The following is a 20135-nucleotide window of genomic DNA, read 5'->3' as shown; positions in this document are numbered from 1 at the left end:
CATCCATCCATCCATCCATCCGGTCATCCATCCATCCATCCATCCATCCATCCATCCATCCATCCATCCATCCATCCATCAGGTCCTGGTCTCCCCTGGATCTCCTCCTCACCATTAAATCATTATTTTAAAACTGCAGTTTGATTTTTCTCAGGTCATCTTTGATGTTAAATATTTTATGTCTAAAGGTTTTGTTGTGACATTAAAATGTAGTGTAGCAGAACCAGAACCAGTGCTGTCAGAACCGCAGTTCCACTCAGAATCATTCTGAGGGCCACAAATGGCCCCGAGCCACACTTTAGGTACCCTGATCTAAAGCTCATCCCATAACACCATAACTGCATGTTAGTATTATATAGAATAATTACTTATTACACAAAAATGACCAAAAAAGAGAAAAACCACCAAAAAAAAACAAACTTAAGAGAAATCTTGCAGGTTTCCATAGCATGATGCTGCCACCGCCGTGTTTCACAGCTGAAGTTCTGCATGTTGGTCAGAAAGTTCTGATCTCATTTGACTGGAGGACTTTTATTGTTTCCTTCTTGTTTTATTTCAGCAGGTCAAATGTAAGGAGCCACATCGGCACGCCGCACCGTTCAGATTTAAACAGGAGAAATGTTCCTCGTGCCTCCAGTTCGCTCTGCTCTGTTTGTGCTGAATCTGAGAGCAGGAGGACTCTGCAGCCTTTCAACGCCCACAGATCCAAAAATGTTGCCGTGCATTGTCGCTGTGTGGCGAGCCGCCCACCCCGTGGCAGATGGGGGTTTGGTAGCAGCACACACACACACACACACACACACATACACACACACACACACACACACACACACACACACACACACACACACACTCAGAGTGCAGTGAATGGAGTCAGAAAACACACCCGATCTGACGTGTAAACCCTCCCACACACTCCGGTTGCTCTGCAGCAAACTAACTGGATCTCAGCTCCTGTTCCTGTCAGATTCTGCTGCAGCCCATCTTTATTTTCCGCTCTCCGTGCGCCAGCGCGCCGCGTCTCCGTGGGGACGGCGCCCTGTGTCCACCCTTCGCCCACGCTCCTGCGGGCCGCCGGGGCTCTGGGGGGTTTGTGGTTTTGTGTGGAGCGGCTCTGGGTGTCAGCCGGGGGTCCGGCGGCCCGGCAGAGCCCGCCGCGCCGATTAATCATCTGTCATCTTGGGGTTTTTGTTAATATGGATCTTTGTCTTCATCTTCGGCCGCAGCTCTCCGCCTGCTGCCCCTTTAACATTTTTACAGACAGAAAAACAGACAAACGCAGCAAACTGCAGGTTTTAAGGTGGAACCTGCAGCAGCTGTCCGAGCCGCCGTGACCTTTGAGGCCTCAGCTTGACCTCATGTATAAAGCCCAGAGATGTTCCCAGTTCTTTATCACCATCAGATCTGAACCTTCATAAAATGAAAACAGATCCTTATTTGTGGGTCGGATCGTCATCTGAAGTCATTCCGGCCTTTTTTAGAAGCAGCTTCCCTGCGTGGATTCAGAGCCGAAGCTGTAGGAGTTGGTGACTCAGTGGAGGGAAAACCTGCTTTAGTTTTAGGTCCTGGATTATTTCTCTGGTTTACTGCTTGGTTGTTAAACTGGTTTAGTCCTAGTTCATTCCCGGTTTTCCTGGATTATTCCTGGTGTTCAGTGGACCAGTGGAGTCGGATCGTTGCTGATCGACTCTGGTTGCATATTCATGTGAGGGTATTGACTGCTGGGGGTCGGATGATAGATCGGAGGATCTGCATGAATGAGAGGCTTCAGAACCAGAACCAGGCCCGGATTATTAACCTCTAAACAGACTCTGGTTCTGACGGGTCCATTTGGTTCTGACGGGTCAGAACAAAGAACCAGAGGAGTCCTGATGGCCCAGCTGCTCTTATCATGATAGTTGGTGGAGAAAACAGAACAAACTCTAGTTTTAAGACCCAAAAACACAAAATATTCATCAGTTTGGTTTGAAACAGAAAATTTTTTGTCTCTTTTATGGACAAAAGTTTTGAGCTAAAGTCGTGTTTTTACTTTAAGGCATTTCTGACACTTTTTAAGTGTTTAAATTTCAGATTCTTTCTAAGTTCAACATAAATGTCTTTTTTTAAACTTACATTTAAAGTTGCACAAACTTTTGTTTTAACTACCAAAAGAAAAATGAATCTGGGAAAAACAAAAAAGAGAGAAATAAAATGAACACGGAAAACAACAAATCAGATAAAAGTATAATCATTTATATTTTTAATAGGTTATATAAAAAATCTATTTTTAATATAGATTTAAAATCTATTTTAAAATTCTATACCTTTAAAATTTGTATTTTAAAATATTTCTCTCTTTTCCCTGAATTTTTCAGATTTTTCTTCACTTTTTTGCTTCTTTTTCCGTTTAATCTAGAAATTGATCAAAATGTCTTTTTGTGGATTTCTGGTCCAAATCTATTATTTACACATTTATGTCTGCAGTTAAAAATCTGCAGACATTGTTTTATCATCTTTCTACTGCCAGATCATGAATATATGAAATAAACTTATTTTATGTTGATAAAGTTTTAATTTTTATCTCTAAAACAATAAAAGAACAAAGCAGAAAATGTGAGGGATTTATTTCCTCTCTGAATCTCCTGTTTATGTGGAATATTTACTTTTTCATGTTCATGATTTTTATTTAATCATAACTAAATAAATAAATAAAAACCAAATGAACATTTCTCCATAATTAACTAAATATTTAATATTTTTGTCTGATTTACAGCATAAAATTCCTGCAAATGAAGTTTCATTAATGATGAAACGTTTCATTTTCAGACAGTAACTGATGATTTTTCTGTTTTTTTATTTGGTTCTGCTTTAATTCAATCTAAACACTAAAACCTGCAGGGTAAATGAGTCTCTTTGTGTTTCAGCCCATAAAGACGTCGTGAAGCAGAAACAATAAAAGTAAAAGGTTCATTTAAAGGTTTCACTGAAAAACTGGATCTAAAGGTCAAATCTAGAAACACGAGGCTTAATGATGCATTTAGAGCTTCATGTTCACATTAATCTGTTTAATCTGTTCTGCAACTTTCTCCTCCGTTTCCACGTTTTAACTTTCTTTTGTCTTTCCTGGGATTTTTCATTTTGAACAAAACATTTAAAATGTTTCAGTTTAAACCGGATTAAACTGACAAAAACACAAAACATGACTTCAAAATAAGTGAATAATCATGAAAATCATTTTTATTCAAGTTAAATTTTATTTGTTTGTAAGCGTCTCGTATTGTTTCATTAATTGAAACTTAAAGGAAATGTAAAAATGTTCTTGTTGCCCTGCAGAAGCTTAATCTGTTGTTTCCCAAACAAAATGAGAGAAACTGAAGGAAAAACGTGCCGACGGTCCATGTTGATCCGTTTCTCTCCAGTTTGGATGAAAATGCAAAGAAAATGAATCAAAAATCAAACAATAAAACATATTTTCTTCTGGGTTTAGTGATGAAGGCTCTCTGTCGTCCTCCTGCATTTCCATTCCAATTCATTAAACTTGAAGCAATTAAAACCTAAAAAACCTAAAAAATTTCTTCCTTTTAATTTTCATTCTTCCATTTTTATGATTGAACAAATTAAATAACCTGTAAGATGATTTATGAATTAATGTTTTCATTCAATGAACTTCCAGTTTTCTTTTTTGAACCAAATGCTAAAATGATTTCCAGGTTTTCATTTATTCATATTAAGGTTTAAAAATCAAAAACTAAAAAGTGGATTTTAAGTAAAAATCTTCCAGCTGACATCAGATCAACATTTTGATCTCAAATTTGAGCTTCAAATTAATAAAGATGATAAAAAAGAAGCAAAAAAATCTTTTCAAAACACAAAGTATAAAAACTTGTTTTTGGATTATTTGTCATGAAATAATCATTTATTAATCGTTTAGAGGTTAAACTAAACTCCAGTCCAGATTTTGAACTGGAGTTTAGTTCAAAATCTCTGATTTTGAACTAAACTCCAATAAAACTTTCTTATGTTTTTCGGCCATTAAAGAAAAGATGAAGAAACTTTGCAGGTTAAGTTTCCTTTAAAGGCTCCAAGTTGTTAAATCTGTAACAGAAATGTGAAAACACTTTTTAAAAAATCCAGGAAAACTTAAAATATTAATTTTGTTGCATTTTGAAGCTTCATTTCTGTAAAAAGAGAACATGTGCAGCTTTGTCCTCGTCTTTTTACTCCATGAAAGCAAAAAAGCCTCCAAAGTCTGAAGAATTTATGCTTTTTATTATATTTTATCCACTTTTAGTTTAAGATCATTTAAAATTAATGAACTGGAGGTGAATTTTTACACAAATGTTCCAGTTTTGACTTTAAGCTGAAGCCAAGACTTTCTCTGAAATGCAGGTTTCTGATCTCCTCCTTTTGTCTTTGGAGTGAGAATCAGCAGCTAAAAATGATAATCTAATGTTTTATTTCCTTTTTTCATTTTAGATAAAGGATCAAAACTGATTCCACATGAAAATAACATTTATGAGTTTGACTTGGAAAACAAAGAAACGAATCTTCTCCAAACACAAAAGCAACTCATTTAGATGGTGATAAAGATTTCCAGAGTTCCTGAAGGAAAACAGATTATTCCAGATTTTTTCTGCTTCTTGTCTGAATTTTTCTGCAGCTTTCATCGAACCTGAAAACACAGAAAGCAGCATTCCTCCGTGTTTTCAACCAAAAGAGTCACCATGAAGCTGCAGAAACGAACTAAAAACCAAACCTCCAGGTTACATTTTTCATTTTCTGCCACCAAACTGAACTTTGCAGATTCAGATGATTTCCTGCAGATTTCAGAACAAATGAATCTCATTTAGTCTCAGTGATGAAATCTGCTGCTGTTTTCTTTCTCCTCCACTTGAAGGTTTTCTGACCCAAACGTGAGAAAAGATCAGTTCTGGACGGACTCACCGCTTTTGGGTCGCCTGAGAGAAGACGAAGGCTTCAGGAGAGGAAGACGAGGAGCTCCTCTTCGTCGCCCAGAAGTTACCCGCTCCTCTGGATCTCTGGATCTGCGGCTCGGCCCGGCAGGACGGGGGGAAAAGAGGGTCCATCCGGGTCCCGAGTGGGCCGCCGATCACAAAAAGACTCGGAGAGGCCGGGAACGAGTGGGAGGGAGGGAACAATGCCGTTCCCACCTCAGTTTGCTGCCACCCTCGCAGTTAGAATAGTTATGGAAATGAGGCGGACCTCAGACTGGAACCTCCTGCAACCTAAAATCAGCCTTTCTGCTGGACGGAAAACGTTCACCATCTTCCTTCAGGCCTGGCCTAGTTAAAGCAAATCCACCCTGGAAGCAGGCTGCAGTATGCTAAAAGAACCTTAAAGGTCATCATGACACATTCAGCAGACTCTAACTCATGTTGATATGAAGTCAGAGACACAGATTTAACGTTAATGCAAAGAAGAAATTTACTTTCTAAAAACCTAAAGATCTTCCTGAAAAAACGAAAACGATGTTAACGACAAACTAAAGATTTCAGTGGAGCACGGAGGAGGAGGAGTCATGGCAGGGGATGGTTTCAGGACCTACACAGTTTCAGTTGTTACAGTTAGGAACCAGAGATCAGGCTGAACCCTGGACCTTCACAGACACATAAAGACAGTTACAAAGTCGGCCTTCCATCAGCTGGAGAACGTTTCCAGGACACATTGAAGATCTGCTGCTGTTGGATCAACCTTCAGACCGCTCTGGTTCTGGTTCTGGTTCTGGTTCTGCTCTGACCAACCAGATCCAGAAGCAGAACTAAACATATAGAAACAGCATTCAGCTTCTATGGACCATAAATCTGGAATAAGCTTCCAGAAAACTGAAGACCTGCTGAAACACTGAGTTCCTGTAAATCAATGCTGAACCCAGCTGCTTTTGAACCAGAATAAATGAAACACTGACCAACATTTTGATGTGTGTTGATTTTTTTATTATGGTGCTCTTCAAAATGTCATGGTTGTTCCTGGTTTTCACAGCTGTTAACTGTTTGATGAGGTTTTGATGCTCAGATATGATTATGAAGTATGTTTGACTAAAGTTTCTGGCTGTTTTATCCACTGTGGGTAAATTTACTGAATAAAGAACAAACATATTTTAACCAAAAATGAACCAGATACAGATCTACAGTTTACGTTGAAGTGAGACCTCCTGTTGGTATACCATCTTTGTTTCCGTGTTATTTTCTGTGCGCTGAGGCAGTTCTGCTGTTTGAATTTATTATTTTATAATTTTGTTATATTTTTGTTTTGATTTAGTCTTTAAACTCCAACAACACATTTTAGTCTGTCAGATTAAATCAGATTAAATCATTTTAAATCTTAAATCAGGTATCTTGATCAGTTTCTCAGTTTTTACTCACTTGTTACATTTTGCTTTCACTTGAGTACAACTTTTGCTTGACTTACGTCTGTAATACAAAGTCTTGGGTCTATTCAAAACCCAGATTTGATCTGACTTAAAATTGAATGAATAAGAAAGCTCAGATTAGCAAGCCTTTTCTTGTTACGGAGAATAAAATAACTATTTTCTAGAGATGTATAGAAAATAAACAGTAGATATCAAAATGTGAGCATTTACTAAATATTTAATCTTTAAACAAGTAAAACTGATAACATTTTAAATATGTATTTTCTTATAAAGTTTTGATGCTAAAATAAGCTCGCTAAATCAACCGATGTAACCCCTTTGTGTCATATTTTATGCGGAAATTAAATTGAAAGTTCATTTAGCCGTTTTCAGAATAATGTCGCCATCTAGTGGAGTCAGTGTTGTACTTTATTTCCTCAACTCCCGTGATGCTCTACGCTGAAGGAGTCACGTGTTCTTTCCGACCAATCGTGTCATTTGTTTGTCCGTTGCTGCACTGCTATTGGTGGGTTAAACTTTAAAAGTACAGTTTGAAGTTCTGGCTCTGAGCGCCATAGGAGTTTTCTCTGAGTTCTTTCCGAGGACCCGGAGGAGGAATTAAAAACTGATTACCGACATTTTACTTATTTAAGCTGTTGGGAAATACATCGCAAGATTTTATAGCGGCACAGAAGGAGAAAACACTCCTTCACTCGGTGAGTTACTCTGAGTTTTAACGGCTCATTTTGCCGGAAAAGACGCTAATCTTTACCGGCAGATTTCAAACAGCGGGGGGTTTATTCTGCGTTTAATGGTTTCTTCCGGTTACAAAACATCGCTGTGAGGTTTTCTGCGGTCCTTTCGGTCTGTGGCTGTCTGCTAACCGGAGCTTTAACGGCGTCCGCAGGCTCTCAGACCCGCGGAGAGGCGCTTCTCTCTGCGGCCACCATGGCTTCCACTAACGGTACCGGAGGGAGGCGAGAGGAGAAGGGCCGCAACATCCAGGTGGTGGTCCGGTGCAGGTAAGACAGAAAATCGGGTAAAAGCAAAGATCTATTTATCCTGACAGAAATTATCCAAGTTTCTTCAGAGAGTCGTTGTGGATGGTGGTGATGCGGCGCACGAAGAATCTCCAGTAGCAGTCAATCTTGCAGCGAATCAAAAAGCCTCTGACTGAAGTCTTTTTCCGTTTTACCATCTCATGACTCTTCAAACAGGATATCATCTGTCCTGTTTGTTCCTTCAGAACAAACAGGACAGCAAATATACAGCAGCAGGACATGTTGCTGTATATTTACAGCAACATGTCCTGGATGACATCAGTTGTTAGGTAGCTCTGCTAATCCACCTCATTTGCTTTTGTTTCTCCTCTTTAAATCTCTGTCTGGTTGTTATCTGAGGAAAGATGCAGTGTTTTTCTCTATATTAAATGTAACCAATAATAAATGAGTTTGATTCTGCAGGAACTTCCTGTTATTTGGTTCTGCTTCCTGTTTCAGGCCTTTCAACACCATGGAGCACAGGGCGTCTTACGGAGTTATCGACTGCGACCAGAGCAGGAAGGAGGTGCTGGTCAGGACTGGCGGCGTGAACGACAAGTCCTCCAGGAAGACCTACACCTTCGACATGGTCAGAACCCGGTCAGAACCCCTGTGGCCCGGTCAGAACCAGGAGGTAAACTGGGTCTCTCATAGGGAACGTTTATTTTCTCCAGGTTTTCGGCCCGGCTGCGAAGCAGATCGACGTGTACCGCAGCGTGGTGTGCCCCATCCTGGACGAGGTCATTATGGGATATAACTGCACCGTGTTTGCGTGAGTCGCCTCTGGTTTCCTCCCGATCTGCTCAGTAGACACAACAGGGATCCTGGAAAATGCTTGAATTTAAGTCAGGTGTTTTCAAGGTTTGGAAGGTGCTGGATTTTCAAACTGCAGTTTGGTTGTAACATGCAGCCGAACATTTGATTAAAATCTTAAATTGGAAAACATTATTTAATACTTTTACACATAAAAGCCACATTTCTTTTGCTGTCTAAAGTGAAACTTTTTTTCTTATGTCTCTTAAAAATACCAAAATTATTATTATTATTATTCTGTGATTTCTTAGTATTTTTGCTTAAGCGTTTACTTTAATGTTGAGGTCATTCACCTTAACATGATTTGTTTAGATTGAAATATTAATTATTCCTGAAGGATTAATGACTAATTGATCTGTTATTGAAATAAAAGGTTGGTTTATATTTTAAACCTTATTATAATAGAGAGATTTTTTTTTTGCTAAATTAATGTTTTGTTCTTTGACACGGGGTGTGATGCTGTGCTAGAGCCACTGTACAGGGATTATTGAGGAAAAATGAGAAAATCATCAAAATTATCAGAAATTTTTAAATTCATCTCAGAAATTTACTCCTCAGTTTTTGTTCCATCTACAAAAGAACATCGTTGTAAAGATGTGAGACATTTGAAAACGTGTCTATTTATTTTACATAATTTCTGCTGCAGAATATTTACACTGATAAATTGTATAACGGTGAATTGAAACCATGTTGTTGTTTTTTTTTTTTGTTTTTTTTTTCAGTTTGTTTTGAGTTTTTATCTCCAAGATTTGTAAACAAACCTTAAAGTTTTTGAGTTTTCTTGTTTGAGTCGAGTTCTGATCCACTTCCTGTTTGCTCTGCAGCTACGGTCAGACAGGAACCGGGAAGACCTTCACCATGGAGGGGGAGCGCACTCCGAACGCGCAGTTCACCTGGGAGGAGGTGAGTTTGACCTTTGACCCTGTCGGCAGCGCTCCGCTCAGCGGCCTGACCCCCTGCGGTTCTCCAGGACCCGCTGGCCGGCATCATTCCCCGGACGCTGCACCAGATCTTCGAGAAGCTCAGCGAGAACGGCACCGAGTTCTCCGTCAAGGTTTCTCTGCTGGAGATCTACAACGAGGAGCTGTTCGACCTGCTGAGCCCCACCGAGGACGTCAACGAGCGCCTGCAGCTGTTCGACGACCCGCGCAACAAGGTGGGAGCTTCTGACTGCGCTGGTTCTGGTTCCGGTCCTGGTTCTGGTCCCTGACCCGGCCCTGTGTGTGCTGCAGCGCGGCGTGGTGGTGAAGGGGCTGGAGGAGGTGGTGGTCCACAACAAGGACGAGGTTTACCAGATCCTGGAGCGAGGAGCGGCCAAGAGGCGCACCGCCTCCACCCTGATGAACGCCTACTCCAGGTTTCCATGGCGACCACAGTTTAGATTTTTAACTTTGTTTTTTTTCTCTCCCAAAAAAAGATAATATTTTTAAAAAGTAACTTTTTCACATTACAAACTGTTTAATTATGAGATTATCATCATATTAGCAGAATAAACTCAGTTTTACCAGAAAACGGCTTTAAAATCTGATGTGAACCTCAGTTTGTTTTTTCCTTCAAATTGACATAATCATTTCAAACTGCTAATACTGATGCATTAGAAAAATATTAACTACTTATTTTTATTATTTATACTGAAGTGTAACTTCAACATTCCTCATTTTAACTTTTTGTTGGTTTTCATGCTGCAGTTCTCACAAAGTTACTGTTTTATTCTCTTAATGTTGTTCTGGTACCAGAACTAAACTTACTAATGTTGTTCTGGTAATATTGATATTCATTTATGACTTTTATTCACATAATTAATAAAATAAAATGAACTGTAAGCAGACATTAATATTCTATTGAAGAGCTGAAGGTCCAAATAAATAAAAGCTGTAGAACAAGATGGCCGCCCTGGGCGCGCCAACGTTGCTCTGAATGGAAACCGGCTGGTTGGAGGGAAAAACCCAAACTTTGATAAATGTCTGACTGGGTCGGCGCCGCCTTCAGAACCGGTTCTGTCTCTGCAGCCGCTCCCACTCCGTGTTCTCCGTCACCATCCACATGAAGGAGATCACCCTGGACGGCGAGGAGCTGGTGAAGATCGGCAAGCTCAACCTGGTGAGGAACCGCCCAGACCGGGTCAGGGACCCGGCCAAGCACCTGTACTGACCCGACCCGCTTCTGTCCAGGTGGACCTCGCCGGTAGCGAGAACATCGGCCGCTCCGGAGCCGTGGACAAGCGGGCCCGCGAGGCCGGGAACATCAACCAGTCGCTGCTGACGCTGGGCCGGGTCATCACCGCCCTGGTGGAGAAGAGGCCTCACGTCCCGTACAGGTGGGCCGCACACAGAACCGGGCCTGGCAGAACCAGCAGCTGGTCTGGGTTTAACTCCAGGTCCGGTTCTCCCACAGAGAGTCCAAACTCACCAGGATCCTGCAGGACTCGCTGGGCGGACGCACCAAGACCTCCATCATCGCCACCGTGTCGCCGTCCTCCAGCAACCTGGAGGTAAGACCCGGTTCCGACCGCGACCCGAACCCGGTTCTGAGATATCTCACCCGACCGCTGCTGCCTGCAGGAGACGCTGAGCACGCTGGAGTACGCCAGCCGAGCCAAGAACATCATGAACAAACCCGAGGTCAACCAGAAGCTCACCAAGAGGACGCTGATCAAGGTGGCGCTGTGGAGCCGCCATCGTTTCCTGATTTATCCGTCACATCGTTTCTTGTTCTGGAAAATCTGGAGCTTTTTCTCTGTCCTGTCAGGAATACACGGAGGAGATCGAGCGGCTCAAACGGGACCTGGCCGCCACCCGAGACAAAAACGGCGTTTACCTTTCATCAGAGAACTACGAGTGAGTTCAGCCGAGTCCTGAGGAAGTGTTCACTCATTTACAGATTCCTGTCCTCAATATTTATTGTTTCATTATTTTACTTTTCCATGCACAAGTTCATAAAGAAACTCAATGGTGACAAAACTAGTACAGAAATAGAAAAACGATCTTTAAATTCCTCTGAATGGTGAGAACAAAGTGTAGACTGAAAAGAAATGCTGGGTAGAAGCAGAAGCTTATGATCTTCACTTTATTGAACATAAAGCTCCACTGAGATCAAAGCAGCAGAATCTTTCCTGGAAATGTTTCCAAAACATTTCCAGGAATTCCAGGTATTTCTCCCTCATTACATTCAGTCCAGAATCTCTAAATAGAAATAAGATTAGAGACATTTTTAGACTGTAAGACTTAAAAATCTGTTGTTTTTTTGTTACTCGCCACATCGAGTCAGGCAGCAGCACAAATGGGATGAAATGCTGCCACCTGCAGGTGGGAGTTGGCATCGCTGAATGTTTTTAACCAGTTTAATGGAAAATTTCAGGCGGGATCGTTTTGAGTTCTGATGAATCTGAATGAGTCGGACTGAAAGGGAAAAGTTTGGTTCCAATAATCAATGGAAGCTTTTAGCGGCTTGATGTGACCCGGTTCTGTCCTGCAGGAGCATGATGACCCAGATCACGGCCCAGGAGGAGCAGATCGCCATGATGGAGGAGGAGCTCAAGAAGGTATCTGCTCTGTCCGTCTCCCAGCAAGAGGTCACGACCCCGGCAGTTCAGATTGGAGCTGCTCGTTAATGAATGTTAGCAGCTAGCGAATTCATGTGTCCTTGTCTAAAATTCATAAAACTAAATGTAAGTTGGTCTTTAATATTTTACTCACTGGTTTTATTTTTTATCTTGACAGGATGATTTCATCTAAATCTCCTTTATAGTTTGTTTTGTCTTCTGACTTTTCTGTGGGAAAAAAGTTTTAGTTGAACCTCTTTGTTGAGGCTACCGCTAACTAGCTGCTAATACAGCCCTGCTAGCTTTTTTTTTTTTTTGCGTTTGGGGGCGACAGAAGCTGAACATTATTAAACTTTCTTGTTGAAGTTTATGTGTAGGAAAGTTTGACAGCTAGCGGTTGTCTGATGCTCGGTCCAGAGGACGGGTCAGGAACCGACTCGGTCCAGAGGACGGGTCAGGATCCCACAGACAGTAAAATATTCTTTTCTCTTATGTCTCATTGGAAACTTGTTGCGCTTGTGGTGAATTTGAATGGCAGCCAATCAGAAAGAAGGCAATGTACACTTCAGGAAATGATCTTGACTTGTATATTCTGGTGATTTAAAACGGGTTGGTGTTTTTATTAGAAAAGCTGTAAACAGATAAATGTAACCATTCTCGTCCAGCCGTTCCTTTTATTAAAACGTCTTGGTTTTATTCTGCTCCCTGCAGGTGAACGATCTGTTCCTGGACAGTAAGAGCCGGCTGGAGCAGTGCAGCATGGACCTGGATGAGAAGCAGCAGAGGTAGAGCCGCTCCGCGTAGCGTTGGAGCCCCGCCTTTATCAGCCGGGCTCTCACAGTTCTGGTTCTGGTTCCAGACTGGAGGAGACCAGCAGGCATCTGGAGAAGACCAAGGAGAAGCTGGTGGAGGAGGAGTTCATCTGCTCAGAGCTCAGCTCGGTCCACGAGTCGCTGTACAGCGCCGCTGGACAGGTACGCAGCTTCACCTGTCGCTGCCGGGGCTCAGGTTGCTATGGCGATGAAAATCAGTCAGTCAAGGCTTGGAAAAAATACTTTAATACCAAACAGTGGAGTTTTAATGCCCACAGTTAAATGCAATCTGACATTTGATTAAAAGCCTGAATTTGGGAATATTTTATTTACAGCTAATGGGGCGTGTGTGTGTGTGTGTGTGTGTGTGTGTGTTGATTGTAATACCTTATGGGGACCATGTTCCTGACACATATTGCATTGTGGGGACCCACAAGAGGAAAGGCTGTTTTTGGGTCAGAGGTCAGATTTAGGTGAGTTGTGGTTCAGGTTAGTGTGAAGTTGGAGGAATGAATGGAAGTCGATGGAAAGTCCCCACAAAGATAGACATGCAAACATGTGTTTTTATGTCTGAAGTTAATTTGGATCAAATGTTTATTTTAGGTCGGTTATTTAAAATGACTGATTTTTGCTGGAAGCCAGAAAACTTTGAAATGTTTCAGTGTAATAAATATTTATTCCTAATGGATCAATGACTTATTGATCTGTTATTGGAAGAAAGGTTGGCTTATATTTGTACATGTGGAAGAAAGTTATTGAAATCTATATTAGTGTTTGACTATAACTTTACATATATCTCAGATCCTGTTCATGTAGAAAAGCTCCAGCAGGGATGAAGTGGAACTGAAACTTTTTATTTTAATTCCTGATGTTTTTATCTCCAAACCTTAAAACTGGTTTATTATTTTCTGACTCCGCCTGCAGCTGCTGAGCGCCGTCGGTGAGAGCACCAGCGACGTGTCGGGTCTCCACGCCAAGCTGGACCGCAAGACCAAGGTGGGCCTCGTGGGCCAGTGAGGGAGCCGGTTCTGGTTCTGACCGGGTCTAACCGGGTCGTCTGGTCCTGCAGGTGGAGCAGCACAACATGCAGATGCAGCAGAGCTTCTCCCAGAGGATGGACGGCGCCTTCAGCAGCATGCAGCGCAGCGTGCAGCAGCACGGCGCCGCCCAGGCCCGCATGCTGACCGGCTACGCCCACGCCGTCGGTAGGTGGCGCTCTGCGTCCAGAACCGGGCCGGCCGGGGTTCTGCGGGCTCATGTCTGCCTCTGTCGTCCAGATGGCCTGCTGGTGGGGAACGAGGCCACGCTGCGGGGTGCCCTGGTCGCCGTGGAGACGCTGGTGGGCGGAGTCCAGGCGCTGGTGGCGGACGGCGCCGCCCGCTGCCGGGAGAAGGTGGAGCGGCACGAGGCGCTGACCCGGGAGCAGAGGGAGGCTCTGCTGCAGCTGCTGGTGAGCAGAGTTCTGGTTCTGGTTCTGGTTCTGGCGGTCCTGGTTCTGACTCTGACCCGCTGGTTCTGGTTCTGGTTCAGGAGGAGCACCAGCAGGAGGTGCAGGACGTTCTGGCCGTTCGGACGCTGCCGGGTCTGACCGCCATCAGGGAGCTCGGCGACACCCTGCAGGTTTCCATGGAGACGCAGCGGGATCTGGCCAACCAGGTGGGTCCAAACCTGGATTCAGACCCGGTTCTGATCAGAGGAAGACTGGGTGGCACCGGGTGACCCAACAGTGATTTATGTTAAAGAAAAGATGGTTTTAAAAGTTAAAACTTCATTATTCAGAAAATCAGCAGCTGAAACTTTAACGACCAGAAATCTGAGAGTTTAACGTTTATCTGAACCGGCTGATGACCCCTGACCTCCCGACCCGACCCGATCCCCAGCAGGTGGAGGCGATGAAGGAGACCGGAGTCTTCCTCAGCGGTCTGGTTCTGGACCTGGCGGCGCTGCGTCAGGAGGCCCGGACCGGACTGAGCGCGCTCCAGGAGGAGCAGGAGCGGCTGCAGCAGCAGATCCAACGGGCCCAGCAGCAGCACCAGCAGGTGAGCCGGCCCGGTTCTGTCAGAACCAGTAGGAGTCCGGGGGGGTTCTGTTGGGGTTTGGGTCCGGCTGAACTCTGTTCTGGTCGTGTTCCTGCCAGGGGATGAACCGGGCCATCCAGTTCCTGCAGGACCAGCTGAACCTGGTTACCATGGAAACCCAGCAGCACTACAGCGAGCTGCAGGCGGCCTCCAGAACCCTGCAGGGCCCGGTTGAGGCGCTGCAGCAGAACCTCAGCAGGTCAGAGCTCATGATGCTCTTCCTCCTCCTCACCCTCCTCTTCCTCACCGTGTGCCTCCTCTTCATCATCCTCCTCTTCCTCCCTGCAGCCGCTGCGACGCGGTGGAGCAGCGTTCTTCGTCGCAGGCGGAGCGTCTGCTCTCCTCCTCTTCCTCTCTGGCCTCTTCGCTGCACCAGGCGGCCCAACAGAACCGGGTTCTGCTGGAGGAGATGAGCGGCCGCTGTTCGGACCTCCACGGCGCCGTGTCAGGTACCGGTACCGCCTCCTGTGATGCCCCGCCCCCTCTGGGTGGAGATGAAGGTGGTGATGATGATGATGTTCTGCTGCAGGTCTGGTGGACCGGGACGCAGAGTGGACCTCCAGAACCAGGGAGCAGGCGGCCCACCGGGCCCAGGACCAGCTGGTTCTGATGGAGCAGCTGGCAGAGGAGGCCCAGAGTCTCCATCAGGTACAGCGTTAAACCGGACCACAGGCCGGGTTCTGCTGGGTTCTTTTGGGTTCTGCTCCTGCTAACCAACCCGTGTTCAGGGCGTGGAGACCCGGGGCGCTGAGCGGCTTCGGGCCGCCGAGGCGGACCTGAGCGGCCGGCAGGAGGAGAACCGGCGGGTTCTGACGGCTCTGCAGGAGCAGACGGGTTCGGACCGGGCGGTTCTGGAGCGGCAGCGGGCGGAGCTGCAGGAGCAGGTGGAGGCGGGTCGGCAGCTGGTCCGAAGCTTCCTGCGGGACGAGCTGCAGCAGGACGTTCCTACTGGTGAGGAAGAACGGACCGGAACCGGACCGGGTTCTGGACTACCAGAACAGAACAACTATAACATTTTTATTATTATTTACTGTTTTTATTTTAAGTAATTATTTATTTCTTTATTTGGTATTATTATTTTTTAACAATTTTTATTTTAGTGTCTTTTTTGTTTTTTTATTGATCAAATTATTCATCAGTAAAATTATTTAATTTATAATGTAATTTTTGTTTTTAATTTTTTATTTCATAAAATTTTTAATTTTAATGTTCATGAATAATTTAGTTTTTCTTACTAAACATAATATTCACAAGTGATTTATTTTTGTTTCCTGTTTATTTTTTACTTGTTAAAAAGAGATCAAGTAAAACTCTTGTTTTTAAAATTAAGTGACACTTTAATTAGCTGATGATGTCATCATCTGCTGATGTCATCGGATGGGTTTCAGGTAAATGTGTTCTTTGCTGACCCGGTTCTGCTGCCTCCAGGTCTGACTCCTCAGCGCCGGGAGTTTGTTTATCCCAGGGTTCTGAAGAAGAGCGGCAGCCGCAGCGAGCTGCTGGAGGCCCTGAGGATGAGGCAGGAGGAGGAGGAGGAGGAGGATGAAGGCCCAGAGGACGACAAGCAGAGCCAGGTTGACCAGGTGAGCTCCCTGACTGTGAGCTGGTTCTGTGAGCATGTCTTGGTTCTGACCCGGTTTGTCTGCAGGACTCCCTAGAGGACGACTTCAGCTCCTGCAGCGAGAGCCTGGCCGCCGAGCCGCCCTTCGTCGACGAGAACCTCGTCTTCAACGAGAGCAAGCGGCTTCCTTTCTTCAAGGTGAGTTCAGGGGAACCGGGCCGCCGAGGGGAACCGGGCCGCCGCCTAACGTTCTGCTCTGATCCCATCGCAGCAGAAGAAGGGCAGCAGGAAGGAGACGAAGGTTCTGTCCAGGTCCAAAATGGCGGACAGCGAAGGCCAGGCCTCTCCGATGAAGTCCCGGCTGCCGCTGCGCTGCCAGAACTGAACCAGCCGCACACTTCAGTTTTTATCGTCTGTCATCTAATATTTCACGTGTGTAAAATAAACATTTCTGCTTGTTTTTTATTATTGTGAAATAAAACATGAATCATTTTACACTGAGACACTTTAAAGTCTGTTAAATGTTTTTAGACTGCAGTAACTTCACTGATGCTTGTTGCAACCAAAAGATCATCAGACACAACTCTGCAGTTTATCGACTGAAATGGATTTGGACTTTTTTTCCTCCTGATTTTATTTTGTTTTTTAAAATACCAACATTTTAACTTGGCTTAATACTTTTGCCCATCTTGGGTAATTTTTGAATATTAAATACATCAAAGACTGGTTTTGATTTCTTTTGCTAAATTTTCTTCTGGCCCAATCAGTGACCAGACTGAGTTATGAACGATGACGTTGGTTTTCTGCGCTGCTTTAGTTTTGTTGTCAGCCTGTAGTTTTAGCAATGGCAGCGGAGGAAGTGAAGGAAGCTGCTCGGTCTGTTAGTCACACTTCCAATCATTGAATTAACAGCGGGCTGGTTCGGCTCGGTTCGGTTCGGCTCTCTCAGCAGCGCAGGACGGTTGTTTAGTCAACTTCCGGTAAGCTTCATAGCGAAACATGGACGTCACTGATCGGAAGAAGTTAAATATGTCGGCTTCTCTCTGAGGCAGCTCCATGTATTGCCAGGTATGTATTCTACAAGTTATTCATAAGTTTATGTAAAAACAGAATTTATGCTAAGATCTAATTTAAGCAAAAATGTAATTTTGTCTTCTAGAAATTTTGGTCTGAGCATCAGTTAGCATAAATTCTCTTATGGCTATGCTAACAAGCAGCTAAACAATTTATACTGAGGCACAATTTCAGTTATTGGTGTTCGCTAAAGAGTTTTATGCTAAAATGGAAGTTATGTTGTAATCAAATTTATTATAAACTAGAAATTAAACCAAAATGTGAATTTATGCTAAAACTGGAGTTAATAAAATATAATTTACGCTAAAACGGAGATTACACCAAAAAGAGACTTTAGGTCAGGAGTCAGTTTTTTGCAACTGAGCTACTTCACAGATAATTGATAATCAACTTAAATGCTTTCTTTACGTGTCCATAGTCCATAATTATAAAAACCTTTTCTTAAATGAATGAGCTAAATAGAAATAAACCTTGGTTAAAATTGTAATTCTGTGTTTTGGGAAACCAGGAAGAATGACAGGTGTAGTTAACAGAGATGGTTTTAATGCTGAAGACGCTAAAGTAAAAATACTGAAGTCCTTCAGCCAGCATTGAAAAGTTTAACTGAACATTTACATTTATTTTAAAAAAAGCATTAATTCTTGTAGACAAACATCTGAACTGTATGTTACAGCAAAAGTTATTTGGAAGTAAAAGCTAAAGAAGTTTAGAAATATAATTTATTAAGAGCAATGATATTTTAGAGAGTATATTTATATTTGACTGTCTGCATCCAGCATGTGGCAGTAGTGGTCCTGAAAACGGATCCACCAGATGGGAACGGAGCAGAGCCAGAAGGCGTGGAGCTCTTCTGGTGAAACGTTGATATTTGCAGCTGAGATAAAGGCTGTTTACTCTGCAGAACCGCTCCATCATGGCTCCGACGGCTGCTCTCTCCCTCCTGACTCTCCTGGCGCTGCCGGTCGTGGCTCAGGACGTTACTTACTTTGAGATCGGCGGGAATCTGGATCTCAACCCAGCGTTCTCTGGTGAGATCACCAACATCACCTGGAAGCATAAAGGGAACATTGTAGCTGAATACATAAAGGATTCGATTCCTCTGGAATATCTGGGTGACTTAAAAGGCCGAACAAACGTGAATCTGACCACCGGAGTACTGACCATCAGCAACATGAGTCAATCTGACGGCGGGCTGTTCACGGTGGAGATCAACAACAGGGTCCTTCCTGTCAGCTATAACGCTGTGGGGGTCAGGAAGCTGGACGACTACCCTGTTGAAGTCATCATGAGGCCTCTGACGTGCCATCGCAGTTCCACTGAATGCACCCTGACTTGTTGGGTCGACTTAAACGAAGCCGAACCCGTCCAGTACTTCTGGAAGAAAGGAGAAGCTGGAGAGTGGGAGGAGGGGGAAAAGGTGATCACCATTTCTCAAGAGACTTGGAGCTTCCAAACCATCACCTGCAAAGTGAAGAACCCATTCAGTGAGAAGGACAGCGACCCGGCAGTGAACCCCTTCCACAGGAAATCCTCCTCCTTTCTCAGACTTTTGGTCAATTCTTTCTCAAATGTTTCAGACTGAGGATCACTTAACCCATTAACCATCACTCACCGAACATGAAACTCCAATAACACAACATCTTTATATATACAACCTGGAATGAAAATATTAATCTCTCATCCCAGTTATTGTTGCTTTCTTTGTTCATCCCCAGGTGTGAAGCTTTGTAAATGTGACTGACCAGAACGAAACCATGAACGAGTCTGGGACGTTTTCTGATTCTAAGCTGTTCAAAGATGGAAAACACATGAAAGTCAAAGTGAGCTGTTCTTTACTACAAGTGTTATGTGCATTTGTGATTTAGAAACATAAAGAAATGGACTTGAGTTGCTTTGGAGGAAACTCTCATTTTCTTTCAGCCCAAAGAAAGTCCTGCGTGGATAATGTTTCTATTTTTGGTGTTAAGATGAAGTTAGTCCGCGCAGCCGCAGGTCCAGAACAGGTGTTCTAACTTTCTGTGCTACCCATGAATCTGCGTGCCGGTGGCTAACATTTAACATCAGTTTCCCCTTCTAACATAAATTATTCATGTGTTTATTTCCCCTTTTTACTGATTTATTTTTACACATAAGGTTTAATGTTAATCAAAAGTACTTTCCTCCTATCATGCTTTACTTTGCATGTTTCTAAATACAAATGCCTTTACTTTCTGCATGTCTTTAAGATATATTCAAATAACATGTACAGCGTCATTATGTAGCATGCACTATATCATAATTAAACAGCAAATGAAATCAAATTTGTCCATGTGGTTCATAATAAACTGGGTTTTATTATGAGTTCTTTGGTAATCAATTGTCCCACAATCAATCAGATTAATTTTAGGAATAAATCAGAAAAGAGTCCTGGAAACAGGCTGTTTGCTCACATTATGCCTAGAAGAGTCAATATCAGAGTCACAATCATATTTTATGTGTATCTTAAGCTAAAATACCTTGAAATGGTTCTTATTGTTATCCTCCATAATGTCTTTGAATTCTGAAAAGAACTGGGTTTAAATGGGCTGAACTCGTATAGCACTTTTTCCAGTCATTTTGACACTCAAAGCTTTACACTAGAGTCACATTCACCCATTCACACTCACACATTCATACACCGATATGCAGATCGATAGGCAGCTTGGGGTTAAGAGCCCAGAGGCACATCGACATGAGGCAGGAGGAATCAAACCTACAACCTTCTCATCACAGGGTAACTGCTCCTCCCTCAGAGCCACAGTCGCTGACAGGCCTGTGGAGCTCCGTGTCTTTTTTATGTGGCCATATTAACTATTATAGGGCTTTAAAAAATAATCATTATTTAACAC

At 43.4% G+C, this 20135-nt stretch overlaps 2 protein-coding genes and 1 long non-coding RNA gene across 8 annotated transcripts in view; all 3 read left to right on the top strand.

Moving 5' to 3' along the window:
• Positions 1-6188, top strand: part of LOC107838155 (uncharacterized) — a 7955-nt gene extending 1767 nt beyond the window's left edge. For all 3 annotated transcript variants that reach the window (XR_001664208.1, XR_001664207.1, XR_001664206.1), the window contains 3 exons: positions 560-771; positions 4640-4741; positions 4877-6188. This is a non-coding gene — a long non-coding RNA (uncharacterized LOC107838155). The remainder of the gene's footprint in view (positions 1-559; positions 772-4639; positions 4742-4876) is intronic.
• Positions 6189-6870: 682 nt separating this feature from the next.
• Positions 6871-16797, top strand: kif11 (kinesin family member 11). 3 transcript variants are annotated; one of them, XM_016679610.1, is made up of 28 exons: positions 6871-7065; positions 7257-7371; positions 7849-7978; positions 8064-8161; positions 9027-9105; positions 9173-9358; positions 9435-9559; positions 10212-10302; positions 10374-10519; positions 10597-10693; positions 10764-10859; positions 10951-11039; positions 11677-11743; positions 12455-12528; positions 12603-12717; positions 13480-13551; positions 13625-13760; positions 13833-14005; positions 14086-14211; positions 14436-14594; positions 14693-14832; positions 14922-15082; positions 15163-15281; positions 15362-15584; positions 16062-16216; positions 16282-16392; positions 16466-16605; positions 16786-16797. In XM_016679610.1, the coding sequence occupies exons 2-27, from the start codon at positions 7298-7300 to the stop codon at positions 16577-16579; spliced, it is 3156 nt and encodes a 1051-aa protein (XP_016535096.1). In that variant the 5' UTR covers positions 6871-7065; positions 7257-7297; the 3' UTR covers positions 16580-16605; positions 16786-16797. The 3 variants fall into 3 exon arrangements, with proteins under 3 accessions (XP_016535096.1, XP_016535097.1, XP_007568092.1); XM_016679611.1 differs by lacking the exon at positions 16786-16797 and having other exon boundaries at positions 14439-14594; positions 16466-16695; XM_007568030.2 differs by lacking the exon at positions 16786-16797 and having other exon boundaries at positions 16466-16695.
• Positions 16798-17192: 395 nt separating this feature from the next.
• LOC103149018 (uncharacterized) lies at positions 17193-19568 on the top strand. 2 transcript variants are annotated; one of them, XM_007568029.2, is made up of 2 exons: positions 17193-17262; positions 18045-19568. In XM_007568029.2, exon 2 carries the CDS (start codon positions 18182-18184, stop codon positions 18848-18850), a length of 669 nt encoding a protein of 222 aa, XP_007568091.1. In that variant the 5' UTR covers positions 17193-17262; positions 18045-18181; the 3' UTR covers positions 18851-19568. The 2 variants fall into 2 exon arrangements, with proteins under 2 accessions (XP_007568091.1, XP_016535107.1); XM_016679621.1 differs by having other exon boundaries at positions 17236-17262; positions 18170-19568.
• Positions 19569-20135: the final 567 nt, after the last annotated feature.

Source organism: Poecilia formosa, unplaced genomic scaffold, assembly GCF_000485575.1.
Source record: "Poecilia formosa unplaced genomic scaffold, Poecilia_formosa-5.1.2 Scaffold216, whole genome shotgun sequence".
Lineage (NCBI taxonomy): Eukaryota > Metazoa > Chordata > Actinopteri > Cyprinodontiformes > Poeciliidae > Poecilia > Poecilia formosa.
The sequence above is the reverse complement of the archived record's forward strand: the minus strand, read 5'-3'. Positions and strand labels throughout refer to the sequence as shown.